The 18246-nt window shown below is 38.7% G+C and overlaps 1 protein-coding gene across 7 annotated transcripts in view; it reads left to right on the top strand.

Moving 5' to 3' along the window:
- LTBP1 (latent transforming growth factor beta binding protein 1) overlaps window positions 1-18246 on the top strand; it is a 196513-nt gene that overhangs the window by 98108 nt on the left and 80159 nt on the right. For all 7 annotated transcript variants that reach the window (XM_071806163.1, XM_065835819.2, XM_065835820.2 and 4 more), the window contains 2 exons: window positions 6465-6567; window positions 11859-11930. In XM_071806163.1, coding sequence (XP_071662264.1) covers window positions 6465-6567; window positions 11859-11930 — 175 coding nt within the window. The remainder of the gene's footprint in view (window positions 1-6464; window positions 6568-11858; window positions 11931-18246) is intronic.

The raw sequence follows: 18246 nt of genomic DNA, 5'->3' as shown, positions 1-18246 counted from the left end.
CTAAATAACATTAATGGTAAACACTAGTAAGGACTTTATTGAAAATTATAAGGGCCATCCATTTCTCTGTATAATCAAAACACTCGTGTATGCATTCAAATGTGTTTCAAATGCTGCTTAGTTCTGATAAATAACAAGTATGTCTGATAAAAAGGTGTTAGTTGATCAGCATCTCTAGTGGGATAAATTCTGGAAAGAATTTCTTTAATACTGTATTTCAGTAATGTCTTTTACAGGAAACATTTGTTTTGGTTTCAGCAACATCCTCTCTGCTGTCAGACTTGATACATTACAGAATAAGCCAAGTGATAGGTGGCAGCTGGAAAAGGTCAGAAATTGTCAACATTATATCATGATAAAGATTGTGACTGCAAATCATTAAGCATTTACTGAACTTGATTCACAGACAGGCAAACACTGATCATGTACTTTGAGAATATGGGAACTGGACTTAGATCACTGATGACTTTTTCATGATGGGAAACATTAAACAAAGTCATCAAAGTTTTGAGTTAGAAATCAGGGCAGCAAAACGTGTTGATAGCTCTTACTGCACAACATAATGTATTGATACCACTGTGTGCAATATGATCGTAGTGTATGTAGTCTGGAGGTAATGACAGGAGTAATATGCCAGTTGAAGTTATTCATTTGACTGTTTAAATATCCCTGTTGAACTTCAGATTTAACAAAACATTTCCTATGGAGGTAAATTTCAGGTATTTTCATTTTTGACAGCTCTGTGAAATGAACTTCCCTATTTATATTCTCAACAGAGGAAAAATGTTATAATACAAGTAAAATTCTGTGCTTCGTACTGGTACTTTTTCTCTTAAAGCACTTTTAAAACCTTTTTTCTTTAGAAGAGTCTTAAAAATACCATGTCATAAAATAAAATAACTGTCTGGAATTCCTTGAAGCTCATGGTTTGGCTTCTGAAGTTTTTAAACAAACAGACTGTCAGAAATCAGTGTGGATTCATTTCCAGGATTAATGATTCATTTGCAATAGATTCTTTGCAAGATCAATACCCTGAAATATCAGAAGATTAAATATATATCGGATACCCAAAACACCAAACATTGTTTTAATTACTCAAATAGAAGAAAGCTGGATAATTTTTACTTGTCTGTGAAGAATGTTGTGCTTAAGCCAAAACAAATTCTTTACCAGTTCTTTTAGACAGTCTGGAAGTATTTAAGTTTCTCTCTTCTGCTTATGAGACAATGCCTGTTAGCCAGTGCTACATGGGATAATACTTTTCATGTGCAACAACCTGTCATTCAGCCGCTCAGTAGGCTAATTAAGTACGGTTGTTAATTGTTTCAGTAATACGGTTTATTATGTTTGAGGTTTCTTACTCCGTTTGTCGCGCCTATAGGAAAAAAAAAAAGTAGTAACAATTCAAGGTCTGTGCCTGTTGAATAGTTTACAGAAAGTTAAACAGTGTATCCATTCACTTCTGCTATTGTGGTATGTGAAATGCAGTCTTTTGAGCTGAGTCCCAGAGTCATTAGCTATTAGCTCAGGCAAAGCACCTATTGATTTCAATCATAGTTAATCATGTAACACTCTTTTATTTATGTCTGTATTGTGGTTTTAACTAACAGCTCTTGACAGAGATTTGTGGGTGGGTCACACAGGATTGGAAGTCCCAGGAAAAGTTGTGGTCCATTGACCAGAATCCTCTGTGGTTGCCCTGAGACTAATTGCCAGACTGGCCTCTTTACCGCACTTTACAGGGAGCTGAATAACTTCCTTCTACTGCCTTAGCAGACAGATTTTGAGGATATAATCCTTCCTTTTCTCTGGCATTGGAAAACACGTGACACCATGGTGGCAGTGCACAACTCAAGTACTGTTAGCGCTCCAAGACTGTGGAGATGGGACAGAGACTGGAATCTGGGGACATGAACAAAGAGGTGATGTGGCTTGGGGTGGCCTTTGTGCACCAGCACAGGGTCAGCCAGAATTTCAGTCTACCAGTGGGAATATTCAGTACTTCCTTCAGTTATATAAAATATTGGCATAGACAACCAGGCATGCATGGCGAAAAATATGTGGATTCGAAACAATACTTTCAGTGTCTGTGAGTGCTTTACCCAGGAAGAACTTTGTTTTATAGCAGTACCATGTGTGCCTCATACTGCTGCTACTGCTCAGCCTCTTTCAGCACAGTTGAGCTCTTTTATACCAGTCCTTCATGACTTCTTTGCCTTCTGAACCAGCGGGAATTATCTCTAAATCTTAAGTCTGTGACAGAGATATCATCCATGAAAATCTCTTCTTCTTTCCAGAAGCCTTCAGGAATACAGGCTAGATTAGTGTAAAATGTGTGTGGATGATGGATAGGAAAGTGTAAACCTGAGCTTAGGGGAATGGCATCATCTTCATGCGTAGTGCAAGCTGTATGTGTTGGAGTTGTGTTGAATGGTGAGACAAACTAAAAATAGTTATGGATTCCCCTATTGACTTTTCCAGTCACTTGTGACTCAGAGACTGGAACAGACTGTCTGAAGAGCTAATGAGCAGCAGGAGGTGGGTAAGACTTTTGAAGAGCATAGAAATTACCTAAAACTTTTTGAGACCTGTAGAAACACAGCTTCAGTTCATTGATGCTTAGGGTTTGTGAAAGGGAGGAGCATCTTAAGAAACTGTAGCTGGCTTGGAAACCGTTTGTACAGTGCCATGAGTGTTGAAAGTATCTGAAGCACTATTAGATGTACCACAGAAATCAGGGTTTATTAGCCGTAGAAGTCTCTATTTCTGCTTGGCTTAGGGCTTTGCAGAACAGTCATTTTTTCTGATGCATAGCTCCAAAATTACACAGATCTTACACCACTAGGAGCCCCACGTGGCAGTTGCTTTTCCTTGCTGGCCAGTTTCTACAATGATCTGGATGTTAACCAAATTATCACTGATTCTTCAAGCTTTAATCCACCATAGAGGCAGTGGGAGCAGCAGCTTTAATCACTGCCAGTTTTTACTGACAGGACTACAAACCACAGTTGCCAGATGACTCAGACTTTGGCATCCTTGTTTTTGCTCATGGTTTTTATATGGAAATTTGAAAAAGTTATGACCACAGATGATTTTCAGTAGAGTGCAAATGCTGTAGCACCACACCTAAACTAAAAGTGGGCTTGAGTCCATCTTCTTCCTACGCTTTTTTTTTTTTCTTATGTGTTTTATATGCTTTTAATTTACTACTGTTAAATTACACCTTTTCTATTCTGGGGAAAAAGAAAAAAAAAAAAGACCGATTCATGATGGCATGTTGGCTCTCTCATGTTAGTGGTGTTTGCCTTGACACACATGAGCTGCTGGGATGTGTCCTTGAGGCTTGTGACCTTGCAGAGGAACACTGGGTGTTAGGTAATGTGCCTCTCTGCCCAAATACTCCATTTCTGAGATCATAAGGGGAGGTGCAGCACCAGTCTTGATTCCTCCCACTTCTTTTCAGAGAGAGGAGAGTTGTAAAACTGAGGCACAAGGCAGGGAAAAGAGTCGAATGCAAATTGGTTTAGCTGACTCTCAATAACAGCCACAATACATGACTTCAGTGTGGCTTCCCTGTCTTGGAAGAAGCAGTCCCAGCTCTATGAAAGGAATGGAGCAGCTGTAACTATAAAGTAAAATTGAGTATCTGTGAATACAAATTAAATGGTCCTTCCTAGAGCATGCTTATCTAGGATGTGGGTTGAGAGACCAGCATTGTGTAAAGAGGTAACATGAACTCTCTAAGGTTTTAGGGCAGCTGCTTGGAGAAGACATGAGTATTCTCCAGCTGAAAGATTTTTGAGCTTCTGGGAACTGCAGCAAGATCTGTATATCATCTAGCTAGAGGTAGTTGAAAGAGCTCACTCCAGTTTTGAAAACAGCCAAGCTGCTGCAGCAGAGGGAGTTGTGTAGAATTCCCTGTTTGTGCATCCTGATGGGCTTTGTGGAGTGCCAGGCTGAGAGTTGCTTCTGGAAACAGAACTCAGCAGACTCTGACCAATCAGGAATGGTCAATCTCATACTAATCCTGCCAGTGCCCAAGTCAAGGGAGTGCAAGACAGCCTGAAAGACGTGTTCACTTAGTGTAAGCCTGGGCCTTGCACCTGAAGGTGCAACTTACTTAGATACTTTACTAATTTAAGACAGCCAAATACCATCCAGGCTAGGACTGTTTCTCACCCCTTGGAACATGGGAAAATTTGTCGCAAGACCCTCTGCAGATAGTAGTGTGAAAATAGACTCCTAAAATTGCATGATAACTGAGCAGTGTCTTCTAAGCTGTGAGAAAACTCATGGCTTGAGATAAAGACAATTTAATAAGTAAAGCAAAAGCCATACACAAGCAAAGCAAAACATGGGATTCATTCACCACTTCCCATCGGCAGGCAGGTGTTTAGTCGTTTCCAGGGAAACCAGGCTCCATCATGCATAACGGTTACTTTGGAAAACAAATACCATAACCCTGAATGTGACCCTTCCTTCTTCATCCCCCAGCTTTATATGCCAAGCTTGACATCATGTGGTATGGAATATCCCTTCAGTCAGCTGTCCCAGCTGTGTCCCTTCCCAATTTGTTTTGCACCCCCAACCTGCTTGCTGGTGGGGTGGTGTGAAAAACCGAAAAGGCCTTGACTCTGTGTAAGCACTGCTCAGCAATAACAAAAACATGCCTGTATTACCAACACTGTTCCCAGTGTTCCAAAACATAGCCCCATACTAGCTAACTGTGAAGAAATTAGCTCTATCCCAGCCAAAGCCAGCACACCCATATGAGGGTGATGTGCGGAGACACACCATCACTTCGCTACGTCGCCCTGGCACTCAAAACTCCGTTTCATGAGAGAGGCTGGCTTTCACCAGGTTAGAGGATTCTCCCACCTCCTCATACATCCCTTGACAGATGTCTAAGCTTCACATACAGCAAGTGCTGAGTTACTGCAAGTTGCACGTTACACTTTGATGTTTAAACAGTGAACTGGTGCTGCTTTTAACTTGTTGCTGAGATATTTTAGGAGGCACCTGAGGAGTATCTGTGAAAAAGTGGACAGAGAAGATGGATGATATGATGCCTTGCCAGCCTTCCCCATGCAAAGAGGGGACCCTCTGATGAGTCAGAGCCCTGATGTTGTGTGGTAGCCTGCTATCCCATTAGCAGTCACACTGCAAAGCTACGCAGCGTAACTTTGTACTTCAGGAACATGACTGACTCGTGGGTGTCAGTACATTTAAGGGCATGCTGAAGAAATTTTGAGAAGGCTGGAGGAAGCTGTCAGTGCCTGTGCATTCAGCATGCAACCCCGCTGTAGAGCAAGTGGGTTACCAGCCAAAGTGAAAGCAACCACAATGCCACAGCCTGTGCCATAGGATGAGCCAGTTATCTTGAGCTGAAAGCTAAGCGGCAGTGAGCATTTGGGTCAGAGGTTTGTATGCTGTCAGGAAGGAAAGTTATACTAGGGATGGTCTATTCACTGCGTGTTGAGGATTCACACTTCAGCACATTTGAATTGTTTGCTGCAGTGCCTATTTATATCAGCATTTGCTTTGAAAGTGTTACTAAGTGCAGCTGTTGTTCGCTTCTCTTGTACTCTGTGCACTTCCATTTTATACCTCATTGACAGGTTTAGATGTATTTTTTTAATCTCTGCATCTCAGAAATACATGTATGCTTTCCTCACCATGCAAAATGGAAGAAAATTGCAAAAGTCAAGAACATAACTAGCACCTTGTAAGCTTCTGAAAATTAGTATTCTTATTAATAAAAAGCATAGTAAATATGTTCTTGACCAGAGAAAAAGAAAAGGAATATTGACCTTAAAAATTATTGCAAGATTAATTTAAATATTTGCATGGGGAAAGAGCCACTTGTTTGGAATAACTCAGACATCACTAACTTCAGCTTCAGTCATCTCTGTTACCTTCAGTATCTGGGCAGCAGAATCTGTCGTTATAATTTGGCAGTTTTCAGTAAGTGGTCTCAAACATTAAACATACACTGTCAGGAAGTCGAGGCTTTTTAATAGGAAATAACATTTTAGAAGTCACAGTCATACTTTTTGTCTTCATTGAAGAAAGTAATTAGAAAGGTATTTGAGACAATTTATACAGCCTCTTAAAAATCGCATGAGCACATTTTTATGAGGAAAAATGTAGGGAATAAGTGCCTTTGGTGAGTTACTATCTTGGAAATATACTCACTCATTCCTATGACATACCATTATCTTCCATTTCTTTCTCTTTCTTTTCAAGCTGACACAGGGGAAGATAATAATGTTGCCTAATTTGCTCATGCCTATGTGGAGAGCCATTGCAATGCATGCGTACCATTTAAGTTCAGTTAAGAGCCACAGTGAATCTTCAGTGTCTCAGCAAGAGGTTGACCCAAGATGACTGAAAAATAGCATTGTACTAGAAGTGAGCGTCAGAAAGTATCACTAACTGGAGTATTCTTTACCTGACTATTCTAGTGTGGAAAAGCACTTCCTGGCCTTTCCAAGCAAGAAGACTGCTGTGGAACCGTGGGTACTTCCTGGGGTTTTAACAAATGCCAGAAGTGTCCCAAGAAGCCATGTAAGTGCTGTTTTGTTGTTATTCTGTGGATCAGTGTTTATGGCTTTTTTTATTTTCCCTCAAGTAGTGTTTTTCCTTTATTGAAGAAGAAAAAAAAAAAAAAAAAAAGAAAGGAACCCAGTAGAAAGAATATACTATGATTTGATTAAGGACAGCTTGCAGAAACTGGAGTTCTCCTGCATGCCAGTGGAGTTACAATATGCAGGCACTCAGTGCAGCCAGCAAAACTAATGTTGTTGGGTTTTTTTTCTCCTTCCTTCTCCTTTAAGTCATTGATGCACTGTTGCATTTTCTCAGTCTGGGAAGGATAGTGATATTGAATCATCTTCCCTCTTCCAGCTGGATTTTTTTTTTTTGAAGTTTGCACAGAAATGTTAAATTATAGAGGCGCCAGTTGCTGCTTGGAGAGATTGCAGTGACCTCTTGGGACTGCAGATGAACTTTCAAGTTTGGAGCCAAAGTTTTCCAGGCTCTTAAGTTGTCAGTTACATTCTTTTGCTTCGGTTTTGAAAAATCTTCCTCAACAGTTAGGCAATGACAAAGACTTTCTTCACTCTTCCGTTATGATTTTACATCATATTATAATGAGAAAGAATTTTCAAATTATTTGCATGATAGGTGAAGCTAGTCTCTTAAACTTTTTGTGAATTTCATTATTGTTGCACAGGGATAGTAATACTTCTGTCATGTCATATCTAAGTGAAAGATGAGAAAAGATAATGTAATCTCTGTTTTGCAGACGGAGTGGACCTCCATTTAGTGGGCCAAAAATAGTGCAGGGAGTTGCAGTCATTTTTATCTAGGTTTTCTAGGGCCTCTTATTCATACGGATAGCAGTGCTGGAAACCTGTTCAGAGCTTGATTTTTTTGGAAGCATATTTTTGTCTGCAAGTCTTAATGTGGATGTACCTAAAATTCCAGCAGAAAACCTGCTGTTACTTCTACTTCTCTGGCATGAATGTTGCTTAGTAGATGTAGCTGTGCCATGAGAGAAATCATGAAAGCCTGAGATGTGCTTCAAGCAAAAACTGGTTGGAACAACTAATACAAATTTTTGATTCCTGGTTCGAGGGGAAGCCCCTTTGCTACTTCTTCATAGCTGAGCTAAAACACTGGTTGTCCCAGCCTGGGATTCACAACAGACAATGTGTTCATCAGACAGCTGCTTCATGACAACGTGCTTGGCATGATGTTAAGAATAAGCAAACACGGAAACACTGAGACAAATCATATCTGAAATCCTGGTCCCCAGATGCTTCCTAGGTGGGTACAGAGAAGGGCCTGAAGTCACCCTAAAACCTTTCCTGAAGGGAAGCCCACAACCCTTTTTTCAAAGCACTGAGTGAGAATAATTTTTTTGAATGCTAACGAAATGAGCTTTGTCCTTTCATTGTAAAAGCTTCATGGCTAGCACATTTGCTCAAGATGGGACAATCCAGAGTTCCTTTATCTGCCAGAAGAACTTCTAATCTACATTTTATACCTATGAGGAGATGCCCGAACACGTAAAATGTAGAAACGATTCTTGGCACAGGACTGGGAACCCAGACTCTTTCCCAGTGACCTTAATTACTTATGGTATGAGTCATGCTCACTCCTGCTTTCTGGCTGAATCTGGAATTGTTTTCTGACTGTAACTGTATGATTTCAAGAAGAGACAGAGGATGTTGCCACTTGGAAAAATCCTGTCCTTGTAATTAAAGCATTCCTGGAAAGTAAGTGTTTGTGTCTCCTGGATATAATGGGAGACCTTTGTAGGCATCATATTTGTAGGTGAGAGCTCTCACTTTACATTGGTGTTTTAAGCAGGGGGAAGGAGAGGGGTGCACTGTCTGTTTTCTCTAGGTTAAAATACAGTGTCATCTACCACTACATTATATCAAGACTAATTTGGTAGATGTACGCTTCAAGAACATTCACTGAATCTGGCAGGAAGCTTTGGTAGACATATATGTATTTTCTTAGTCTAGATTTGATTTAGGAATGAGTTAAGCATAATGCTATTCAATCATGCCATGACTTGCAGAAATTCTGTGTGGGAGCAAATGGGAATTTTCGAATTTCTGAGAACTTACAGTGGTAAATTTGGAGTGTTGCGGGAGTGTAAGTGATCTTGCAGCATCTTAGAGCTTTTTAGATGTTCATTCTGAACTTTAACACACAGCCTGATCTTCCAAATCTGTTTTGGATCCGGGTCTAAGTGTCCTTCAGGTGTAAGTGTCAAATTAAGCCTCACGTCAGTTTCTAAGTGTCACGCTTGTGTAGAGCAAACAATTTCCAAATATAAATGTAAATTTATGCTAACATTTAATGATAGTATAGAGTGGGTGCTTTAGAATTTATATTTCATCAAGTATTTTTCTTTTTTTACTATAACGAAGATGTTTTAGTGGTAAAAAGAATATACATATATATATAAATATTATATTGGATGGAAAAACTCAGATTCAAATAAATCATTAGTGAGTTATCAGTTAAATGATGCCCATAATGGTGTCTCAGCAGGCAAAGTTAGTCCCACATTAGTCCCATGTGATTTTGACCTGTTCTGATATTACACTAAATTGGTATTACCCTTTTTTTTGTAGATATTTTGGAAGCAAACAGACTTCCTTTTGTTTTTATGGTTTTATGCTTCCTAAACTTCATTAAGATTGATCTGGTTTATAATAATATGTAATCAGGTTGCATTTAACATGATTTTGTATGAAACCTACTTCAGACAAATATTTAAGCAAATACTTCAGTCTCACTAGCAGGCACTTCTCTTTTTCAGTCAATTACTTAAGGATGTAAGTAAGTTTGTGTCTTGTTGCCATGTGGTTAAGTAGGGCTTGGTAATTTTGTAAAGCTGTGCTTGCGTATTTTGGGTAATAGCCACTGCTCAGTCAGGGCTTCTGTCTTGTTGCAAAGTCAAGTGCCTTGGCCTGAGGCAGCTTCCATGTCTGTAAGTTTACGGGTTATTCAGTATTACTGAAAACCAAAAGAAGACATTTTGGAACGGATCTCCATTTTTGAGGACCTTACGGAAGATGACTTTTAAGACAAAGTGTGTTTCTGTGTTGCGTGGGGAGTGGTATGGTTGTTCAGGCTTCTTGCTAACAGTTAATAATTACAAACAGGTTGTCGAAGTAAGTAAAGGGTAAGTAATGGACTCTGTCCAGCTCCCACATGGATCACTAGCCATCTGTGAACAAGCTCCTTACTCTACAGCAGCCCACTTACCTTGCTGCTCTCCGTAGAAGGAAGAAAACGACTGCTAGTGAGCCGGTGTCTCCTACTCTGTGTGGGAACAGGCGGATGAGGAAGGAGGGAGGGAGAAGTTAAAATCTGAGCTCACTCCACCACTGCACTTCCTACAGCAGCTGAGTCACCCTGAAAGGGAAAGCCTGTTGCAGCACTGGAAAAGGCCTGGCATAGCTTATGGCCTGCTCTCCGTCTACAACTTGAAGAGCTGTGGTCTTCCTCTGTTTTTCTCCACCAGGTGTACTGCAGGGTACCATTCCTGTCCACAAAAAGTTAGAGAGACTCTCCTGGGCTTAGTGTGAATTGAATCAGGCCTGCAATAGCAAACTTATCCAAGTTAGGACATAATCAGTGCAATTATGAATCTGACTCTGACAACATGAGCATTAGGAATTTCACTGACATTTTTGAGGACCAGAGGTAGGCTGATGTGTTGCGCTTTTGAAAATCACATCTTAAATTTCAACTGTTTTTAATGTCAACATTGTGAAAAGATTGGAGCTGCCTTGAAAATAAGTGTCCGGCTGGCACTTCATGGTGAGAGATGAAATTTTCAGATTTTAATTTGTGTTAAAATGGTTGTAGTCGATGCAAAGATGGTAAAGTATGTGTTCAAAACTGTAAGAATATTGTTACTCTGTTTTGACCTGGACTGTTTTTGTGTTCAACCATTTTATCAGTTTAAGCAATCTCTAAGGAGAATCTTAATGTTCCAATTAAGCAATTACGTTAAATAACTCACAGCATTTTGAAATAAAGCTATCTCACTCCAAAAACTGCTGCTTGAGATCATCACTTAAATTTTTCCAAAGAATAGGAAAAGCTTTAATGAAAATAATTATTTTTTTTCTTTTCTTCCCACCCTTACAATCAGCCAGTTACCAGTTTTAAAATAAACTGCAGGGATAAATGTGCAATTTGGGCATTATATGTGAAGTGAACTCAATTGGAAACATTGTTATTCAGTTGTTCCGTCTTATTTGACAGTTTATATAGAGACAGATAGTAATGCATTTGTTTGGTTGTTTGGTTGTGGGGTTTTTTTTGGCCTACTGAACATTTAGAACAATTTTAAAAGAAAACAAAAGATCTGACCAAATATAAGGTATCTCTGTTGTAGCATTCAAATTACGAAAAACTCAATTGACTCTTATTAAAGGCACTTGCATGATCACAGTGCCAAAAGTTTAGTCCTATATGTTTAGTAAAGTACTGAGCTTTGCCAAGAGGTTAGCTTTTAGTGCATAGCCATACAAAGAAGTTACTGCTCTCATTTATGATGTTATAACAGTTTAAGAATCAATAAACAGTCTTCTGCAGTCTCAAAGGCAACCTTAAGTGGAGGAAAGAAATAAATAGAAATAAAAAACTGGTTAGCTGAAAACTTTCTATTTTGGCAAAATTTAATTCAGTCTGTATTTTGCATTGTTATGCCTTTGACAGTTTACACTGATCAGCCAATAAGTGCCACAGTCTTCTAAAATTCAGCATCTTTGTTAGGTAAATTGCACGTGCCTTTTTCTTCTTCTTGCCTTGTTTTAGAAGTATCTTTGCATCTATTTCCTCTATATTTCAAATAGTTTTTCAGTGTTGTAGGAGAAATGGTACCCAACAATTTTGCTTAACATGGAAGATAATTCTGCTTTCTAGAGCTACTTTCAGTTTTAAAACCATGGAGTTTCCATCGTGAATCTTCAGCTTTATCTTTTCCAACAAGATATTTCTAGCTGGTTTGGGAAAGTAGGTCTTTGAATATTTGAGAATGACTGGGTTGAAAAATAATGTCATGATTTCAAAGATTTCTTTGTTGGAAAAAATGTAAATTTGACTGGATGACTGAAGACTTAAGTGGTATACATGTGCAAAGAGAAAGAATTAAGGTTACCTGTACAACCTTTAATTTCAGTTTCTTGGCCTTTTGTGTTTGACCATACATCATAAAACTTCTAATGATTTTTCAATAGTTACATGATAATTTGGCTGTCAGGCTCTCTAAATAAGCATATGAATCAGCAGTATTTACCTGATGTAATTTTTTTCTTCAGCTTACCATGGATACAGTCCTATGATGGAATGCCCACAAGGCTACAAGAGGATCAATGCTACATTTTGTCAAGGTACGATAGTGCCCATAATTGATTGTGTGTATTTTGTGTACCAGTTTTCTGTGACAGATTCTTGGATATTTATGACTTACATGAATTAATCCAATCCACTGAATTGTATTTGGGGAAAAAAATGTTGAGGCTACTTTTAACTTTTTCTAAATATTGGCAACTCCACAGAGTTGTTTTTTTGCTCCAAAAAAACTTTTAAAACTTTTATATATGTTCTCATTTTCTTCGATGATGTATCAAGATGACTTCATAAGGATTCATTTACTTTGGTTTTTAGTAATATGTTATTCTGACAGTTCTTTTACTAAACAGCCTGCAGACTTCCTCAAGTTAGATGAAACTAGCAATAGAGAATAATTTCTATAATCATGAAATAAAAGAGTAATCAGAGCACCATTCTTTCGGACTTGAGAGGTTTAACACAACAGTACTGAGAACAGCCAGAGGCTGTATAGAGTTAGATACTGCGTAAGTTGTTACTCCAAGATGATGCTCTATATCTCCTGGCTATAAGCACAGAAGTTATCCAAACATATGGGGTTGTGGGATCTGCATGATCATGCAGCTACACAGGAAGGCTTGGGGCATTTAGATTCTCCTGGCCTACGGCATCTCTGACAAAGCCGAACAGATGCCCATAAACACATGCTCATTCTCTCTGTGCATCTTGGAGTATTGAACAGTTCCGGGTGAGGATGTAGGAAAAAACTTAATTGCTTGTCCAACTTACTTGGCACAGCTCAAGTAAACAAGAGAAAGGATCTCTGAGAAGATGGGAACAATCCTGCAGTGGTACTCTGGAGAGAGATTTGGGAAGGAAGGGAAGAATTAGTTCAAGTGAGGCTGACGCTGACCAGTGGTCAGGTTGGTTAGTCATTGTTGACACTGCAAGGGTAAGAGAGGTCCCAACAAATAGCAGCAGTGGTGGAGGGAAAGAGAAAATGAAAGAGTAATTGGTATTAAAGGATATATGTAGGCACTTTGGAGACAAAGTTAATTTTATTTAACTGAAAACTTTTCAGTGAAGGAACGTGCAGCTGCCAGCCACATAGAGAAGTGATTTTACCAACCGAAAAAATACAGTTTGTAGAGCACTAAACACAAACTTCCCACCGCTTCCACTGCTGAGGGAGATGTGAGCTGCTATCTGAAAGTATAGGCACTTGATCCTATCTGCTGCTCGGTTCTCTAGCTAGTGGTTTAGCAGCTGGCAGAGCAGGGGCATTGGGTCAGGTCAAAATAGTAAAAAAAATAAAAGGAGGAGAGCTGCAAATTGCATTGCAAGAGTTTGTTGCCTGATCTGCAGTGAAAGGCTGTAGAGTCTGCTTACTATTAATAAATAAAAGGAATTGGGAGATGTTGATGGCCACTTACATATGAAGGCCGAAAAGTGAAAAGGTGAAGGAGGTAAGTGTAGAGCATAGATGGGCCACCTTTTCACACCTCAAATTAAACCCACAGGTGGTGCATATATTTCAGCAGCATGTTTCCAGTAATTTTCAAAGAGATTGTCTCATTCTGCATAGTAGTTATGAGGTTTTTCAGAATCTGCAAAAGAGAGGATTTCCAACGTGAAACACAAAGTGTCTGGAATATGCCATGATCCATTAGTACAATCACACATCCTTCTCAATATGGTCCAGGAGAGACAAGAGCTTTTGATACCTCCAGTAGTTGTGTGCAAACCCCACCGTATGCACAATGGTTTCCTAGACAGCAGCAAGTCAGCAGACGTTTAAAGGCGAGTGGGGCATTGTTTCAAGGGGTTGTACCTAGGAGTTGGCAAACCTATTTTCATGGAAACTAAGATCCTTAATCAGGGGCTATAGACAGTTAAAAAATGGTCTGGTGCCTGTAAAGGTTGCCAGAAGTAGACCAGGAAGTTTTTGCTGAGCAGTGACAGGCTGATAGGGAGAGCAAACACCTGTCTCTGGGTAGGAGCAAAGTCCTGCCGTGGTAGTGTGCGGAAGTAGATCTGTACCTCATAGGCTAGTCATTGGTTATTGTACTGGGTTTTGATAGTTTTTTCTCCTGACATGTTTTGTACTGCATAACTGATACTGCAAGAAGTATGAGGCTTTAAATAGCTTATTACTGCTATCATTATCCCAGAAGAGAGAGCTATATACTCTAAATATAGGTTGTGGTTGATACATGGGTAGTTTTAACCTAGAGTTTAATCAGACAATGGGAGTCGGACTATCCCACCAGGAAGCAAACTGTTGATGAATTGAGGATGGTGACAATCTCTTAACTTTCTGGAGGAGACAGAGATGCTGACTGCTAGAGGTTCCCCTTATTGACTTATTGAGGCTTGGGTGGTTTCCCTGTAATTTGCTCATCAACATGCTCCAAAAAGGAGGTACAAGTAAGAAAGGAACTGGGAGAAGGAATACTCATGAAACAAGCCAGGACGAAACTTAGTCCTAATGAACTAAGTAATAAGATTGCCAGTTTCTTTCAGGGGGTCATGATTTTGACTTCTGAACAGTCATCAGGAAAGCTAGTTTCATGTGTGAAAGCTGCTGGCAGGGTGTACTTAAGTCCTGAAATGGTCATTAGCAAGTGCTGCTTAATGGGTCAGGCAAAAGTGTCCTGTTTGTGTTTATCTGAAGTAGATGTACTTTTCTAGAAGAGAAGATGGCAGGGCTAGTGAAGAAACAGCTGTCCATATCACAAACAGGGAGCAAAGCAACAGCAATAGCTGTTAAGACTGTTCAAGATGCTGGTGGGGCAGTATTCATATTCTGGTCATAATCATTACAATTAAATTGGAAAGTAGCAGCACTACACATCCATATACAAGTATATATTTTAATTAGATTATTATTTGCTGAAAGGGTGTGCGTGCTGTGTCCATGCTCAGAAAGGGACAGCACTGCCACACCAAATAGTAATGGGGATATATTTCTGACTCTGTGTCTGCAGCTAGGAGAGTTTGCTGTTTTCACCTAGATATCGTCCAGCTTTCATTGCCTTTGAAAACTCAGGCCTAAAAGCCTAATTAACCTTTTGTTCTACATTGTTTTTGCAGTGAAAAGCCTCCTTAGTTTACAAAGCCTATGTAGTATTAGTGTTATTAATAACCAGATCCTGATATTTTTCCCTTCAAGTGAGTGAACTAATGTAATGAAACATTCTTTTCTCTAATGTGTATGTAGGACAACAAAGAACCATCTGTGGGTATGCTAATTTGAACAGTTTAGTGTAATTGCTAACAAGAAAGCTTTTTTCCCCCCTCAGTAATTATCTTTTCAATGGGATGATTTATTACATGTACACACATGGTTGCCCTAAGGCTGTCATTAAAGCCAAAATACAGCTTATCAGAGTTGTGATGACTTTGTCAGAATCCACATGCAAAGCTAATTGCTGGTTCCCTGTTTAGAATTATACTTACTGTTTCCTTCTGCTAATGGTTTTCTTGGAAAACTGAAATACAATTTAAAAAACAGCTGGTGAAAAGGTTGGATTCATTTTCCAGGAAACTAACATATTGCCAATAAAGCACTTTAAAAATTTTATCTTGAGGAACTGGAAAAATACCTGAACACTTGCTGGTTTTCGATGAAGTAAAATGTTGTGCATGGAAGTTCTTGTAAAGTCCCCATATGCTTAAAATTAAATGTATATGAGCTTGCAGAAACTAGTATGTTGGTGTTTCAATTTCTGTAATCATGTGCTCTGGGGACTTCAAGCTTTTTTCCCCTTGGCTTCATCATGATTTAAAATAAATTTTGAACGTATATTCTGCCCTCCTACATTTGTCCCTAAAATACAGTAATCTGTTTTCTCTGCATGTTGTATATCTATTTTACTCCTTTTAAGTAATAGAAGAACTTTGCTTCATAAGAAATGCAATTCAACATTACTTAGCTACTAAGTTAACAACCTTCTTTCAAAGCAGTTCTTTTATGATGATCATACCGAGAAATAAATACATCTCCAGAAACTGGGCTGGGTTGCTGTTTGGACATTGATTATGTGTTTGAAAAGTGTGGCTCTGTGAACTTGTATTCCAGTAAATTCTGCGCTGAAGCACAAAACGAGTTGGATTGGTTTCTCCTGCTGCTACTCTGTTAGCTCACAGAAATCAGCGAGTCACTTCTTAGAATAAGCAACTGGTTTTTCTCTAGTTTTTAAATATACATATTGCAACAGTTTCGTTAGCAACCAAACCTTGTTTGCTTGTTTTACCCCGTGGTTGTTCTCATTAATCAGGTTGTTATTGAAACAATCAACTATGATGAAGGCAGTAAAATCTGAATATTATTTTTCTTAGAACTGAGGATATTAATAGTGGTTAACAATATAGCTATAGCACAAACAGCTGGAACAGTATTTTCACTGATGCTAGTAGGTACAGTTGTAATTGATTTTCATAAAGAGAATAAAAAAATGATGCCTGCATATTGAGCCAATTTGGAGATCATTCAGTCAGATGGCAGTTCCAGTGAAACCAAGCATATACCTACCAGAATTAGTCTAGCATTCACAAAAAAAAGGCATAATTTATATATTGCACTCTCAATTTGCAATGTAAGAGATTCTGCATATTGAAGCACTTAAGGCATGAAAACATCTGTCAAAGCAAATATTACAAAATAACATTTAATGAATGACCACTAGGTCATTTCTTGCCCACTAATTAGTATATAATTGATTTAGAAGGCTTGCTTTACTTAAATGCAGCAAAGTGTCTTCAGTGTGCGCAATTCTTATTGAAAGGCAAGTTGCTTGCTTAGCATCAAAAGGAGATAAACATTCTTCTGTTTTATTGTTTGGCCGTTTAAATGGTGTCAGTTTTTGAAAAGCATAGAAATCTGATTTCAGAGCTAAGTGCAGGAACCCCTCCTTCAGAAATATCCTTTTTCCGTGGTGCTTAGGCCTGGAACCAGCTGGGGGCTGCTGATGGTGAGATTCTTTGTGTCTTCCAGCACCTGGCACTTGGGACAGAGGGGATGAGAAGGGCTGCAGTACTTTCTAGCCGTAAGTTTATTCTGAATATTTCAGTGCTACCAGGACTGTGGTGGTCTGACTACGCTTTCTTCTTCTACAAGTTGCCTTTCTTAGTCCAATTTTCATAAGAAACTTTTGGATATCATGACTGTCCTATCTGAAGGCTGTTGCATATTTAGTTTTTATGCCTTGTCATCAGTGTCACGTGTCTTTAAACTGTGAAATTATAAGTTTTCTTCTGTTTATGCATGTGATACGAATATGAAAATCTGAATTTCTCATTGATTTTTGAGACACATTTATTCATGTTATCAAAAATCACCTACCAAATGTGTAAAATAGAAAACACATTGACAAACAAAAGAGATCTATTGTTTCAAAATAGGGTTTATTATTTTAATTAATAATAAACCACTTCTTCGTGTTCTTCAGATTTTTTATGAACATTTTAAATGGCTTTTAGTTACTTCAATATAATATAGTAAAAACAAAAACAAGCCAAACCCTGATCCAATTTTGATAGTTGACACTATTTCAAAGTTATCGGTGCTCCTGAAAAGAAATGTGACTACATTCTTTTTGTGAATGGTAGCAAGGATTTCTTTAAAAAAAAAAAAAAAAGACTTATTTTTGTTTTCATTTGCAATGTTCAAAATTCTTGTACTGACCCCTGACTTTTTTGAACATATAGACTGTTTTTCTTGAGCAAAAATATTTTATTTAAAATTAATAGATAGATTTAAATAATATACTGTCAGAATATAGTGGCTTTGACCAGAACACATTAATAAAAATGTATGTTCGGGTCTAGAATTTTGTTTTTAAGTTAAATGTTTAAATGTGGTTAAATGCTTCAAGGTCCGATGATTTTGATGAGAATAACTTCAATGTGTTAAGCATGGAGATGAAAGAATGAATTTCATTTTATAGGAATGTTTCAAATTCCAGTATGTCTGTGTGCAAATATTGGCCCCACTCGCTATCTGAAAAGGGCAGAGTGGACTTGCTCCATGTGTCCAAAAGAGCTCTGAGGCTGAAGGCAGACATCTTTACACCATCTTAGCGCTTCCTGCAAATTCTGCATTAGGCCAGCTGGGCCTGGGTGGTCTGAAGAGCTGTTATAATGGTTAACACAGCCAAAACACAGTGAACTCCTCCTAAATACTCCTCCAGCTGGAGGCTGCCAAAGCGAAACACTATAGAGCTGATATTCCAACTGACAGCTTTTGTAGGCTGTTCTATAGCAGAGTAGCTCACTTTGCTTTGCTACAGTGGGCATCAAGCTCTTCAGGTTGTGTTGACCTGTTAATTTGTAGGCACAGTAGGCTGTCAAGCATTTTCAGATTTGCTTGCTGAA

The sequence above is a fragment of the Patagioenas fasciata genome, chromosome 3 (assembly GCF_037038585.1).
Source record: "Patagioenas fasciata isolate bPatFas1 chromosome 3, bPatFas1.hap1, whole genome shotgun sequence".
Classification (NCBI taxonomy): Eukaryota; Metazoa; Chordata; class Aves; order Columbiformes; family Columbidae; genus Patagioenas; species Patagioenas fasciata.
Note: the sequence above shows the minus strand (reverse complement) of the source record. Positions and strands in the feature narration are given on the sequence as shown.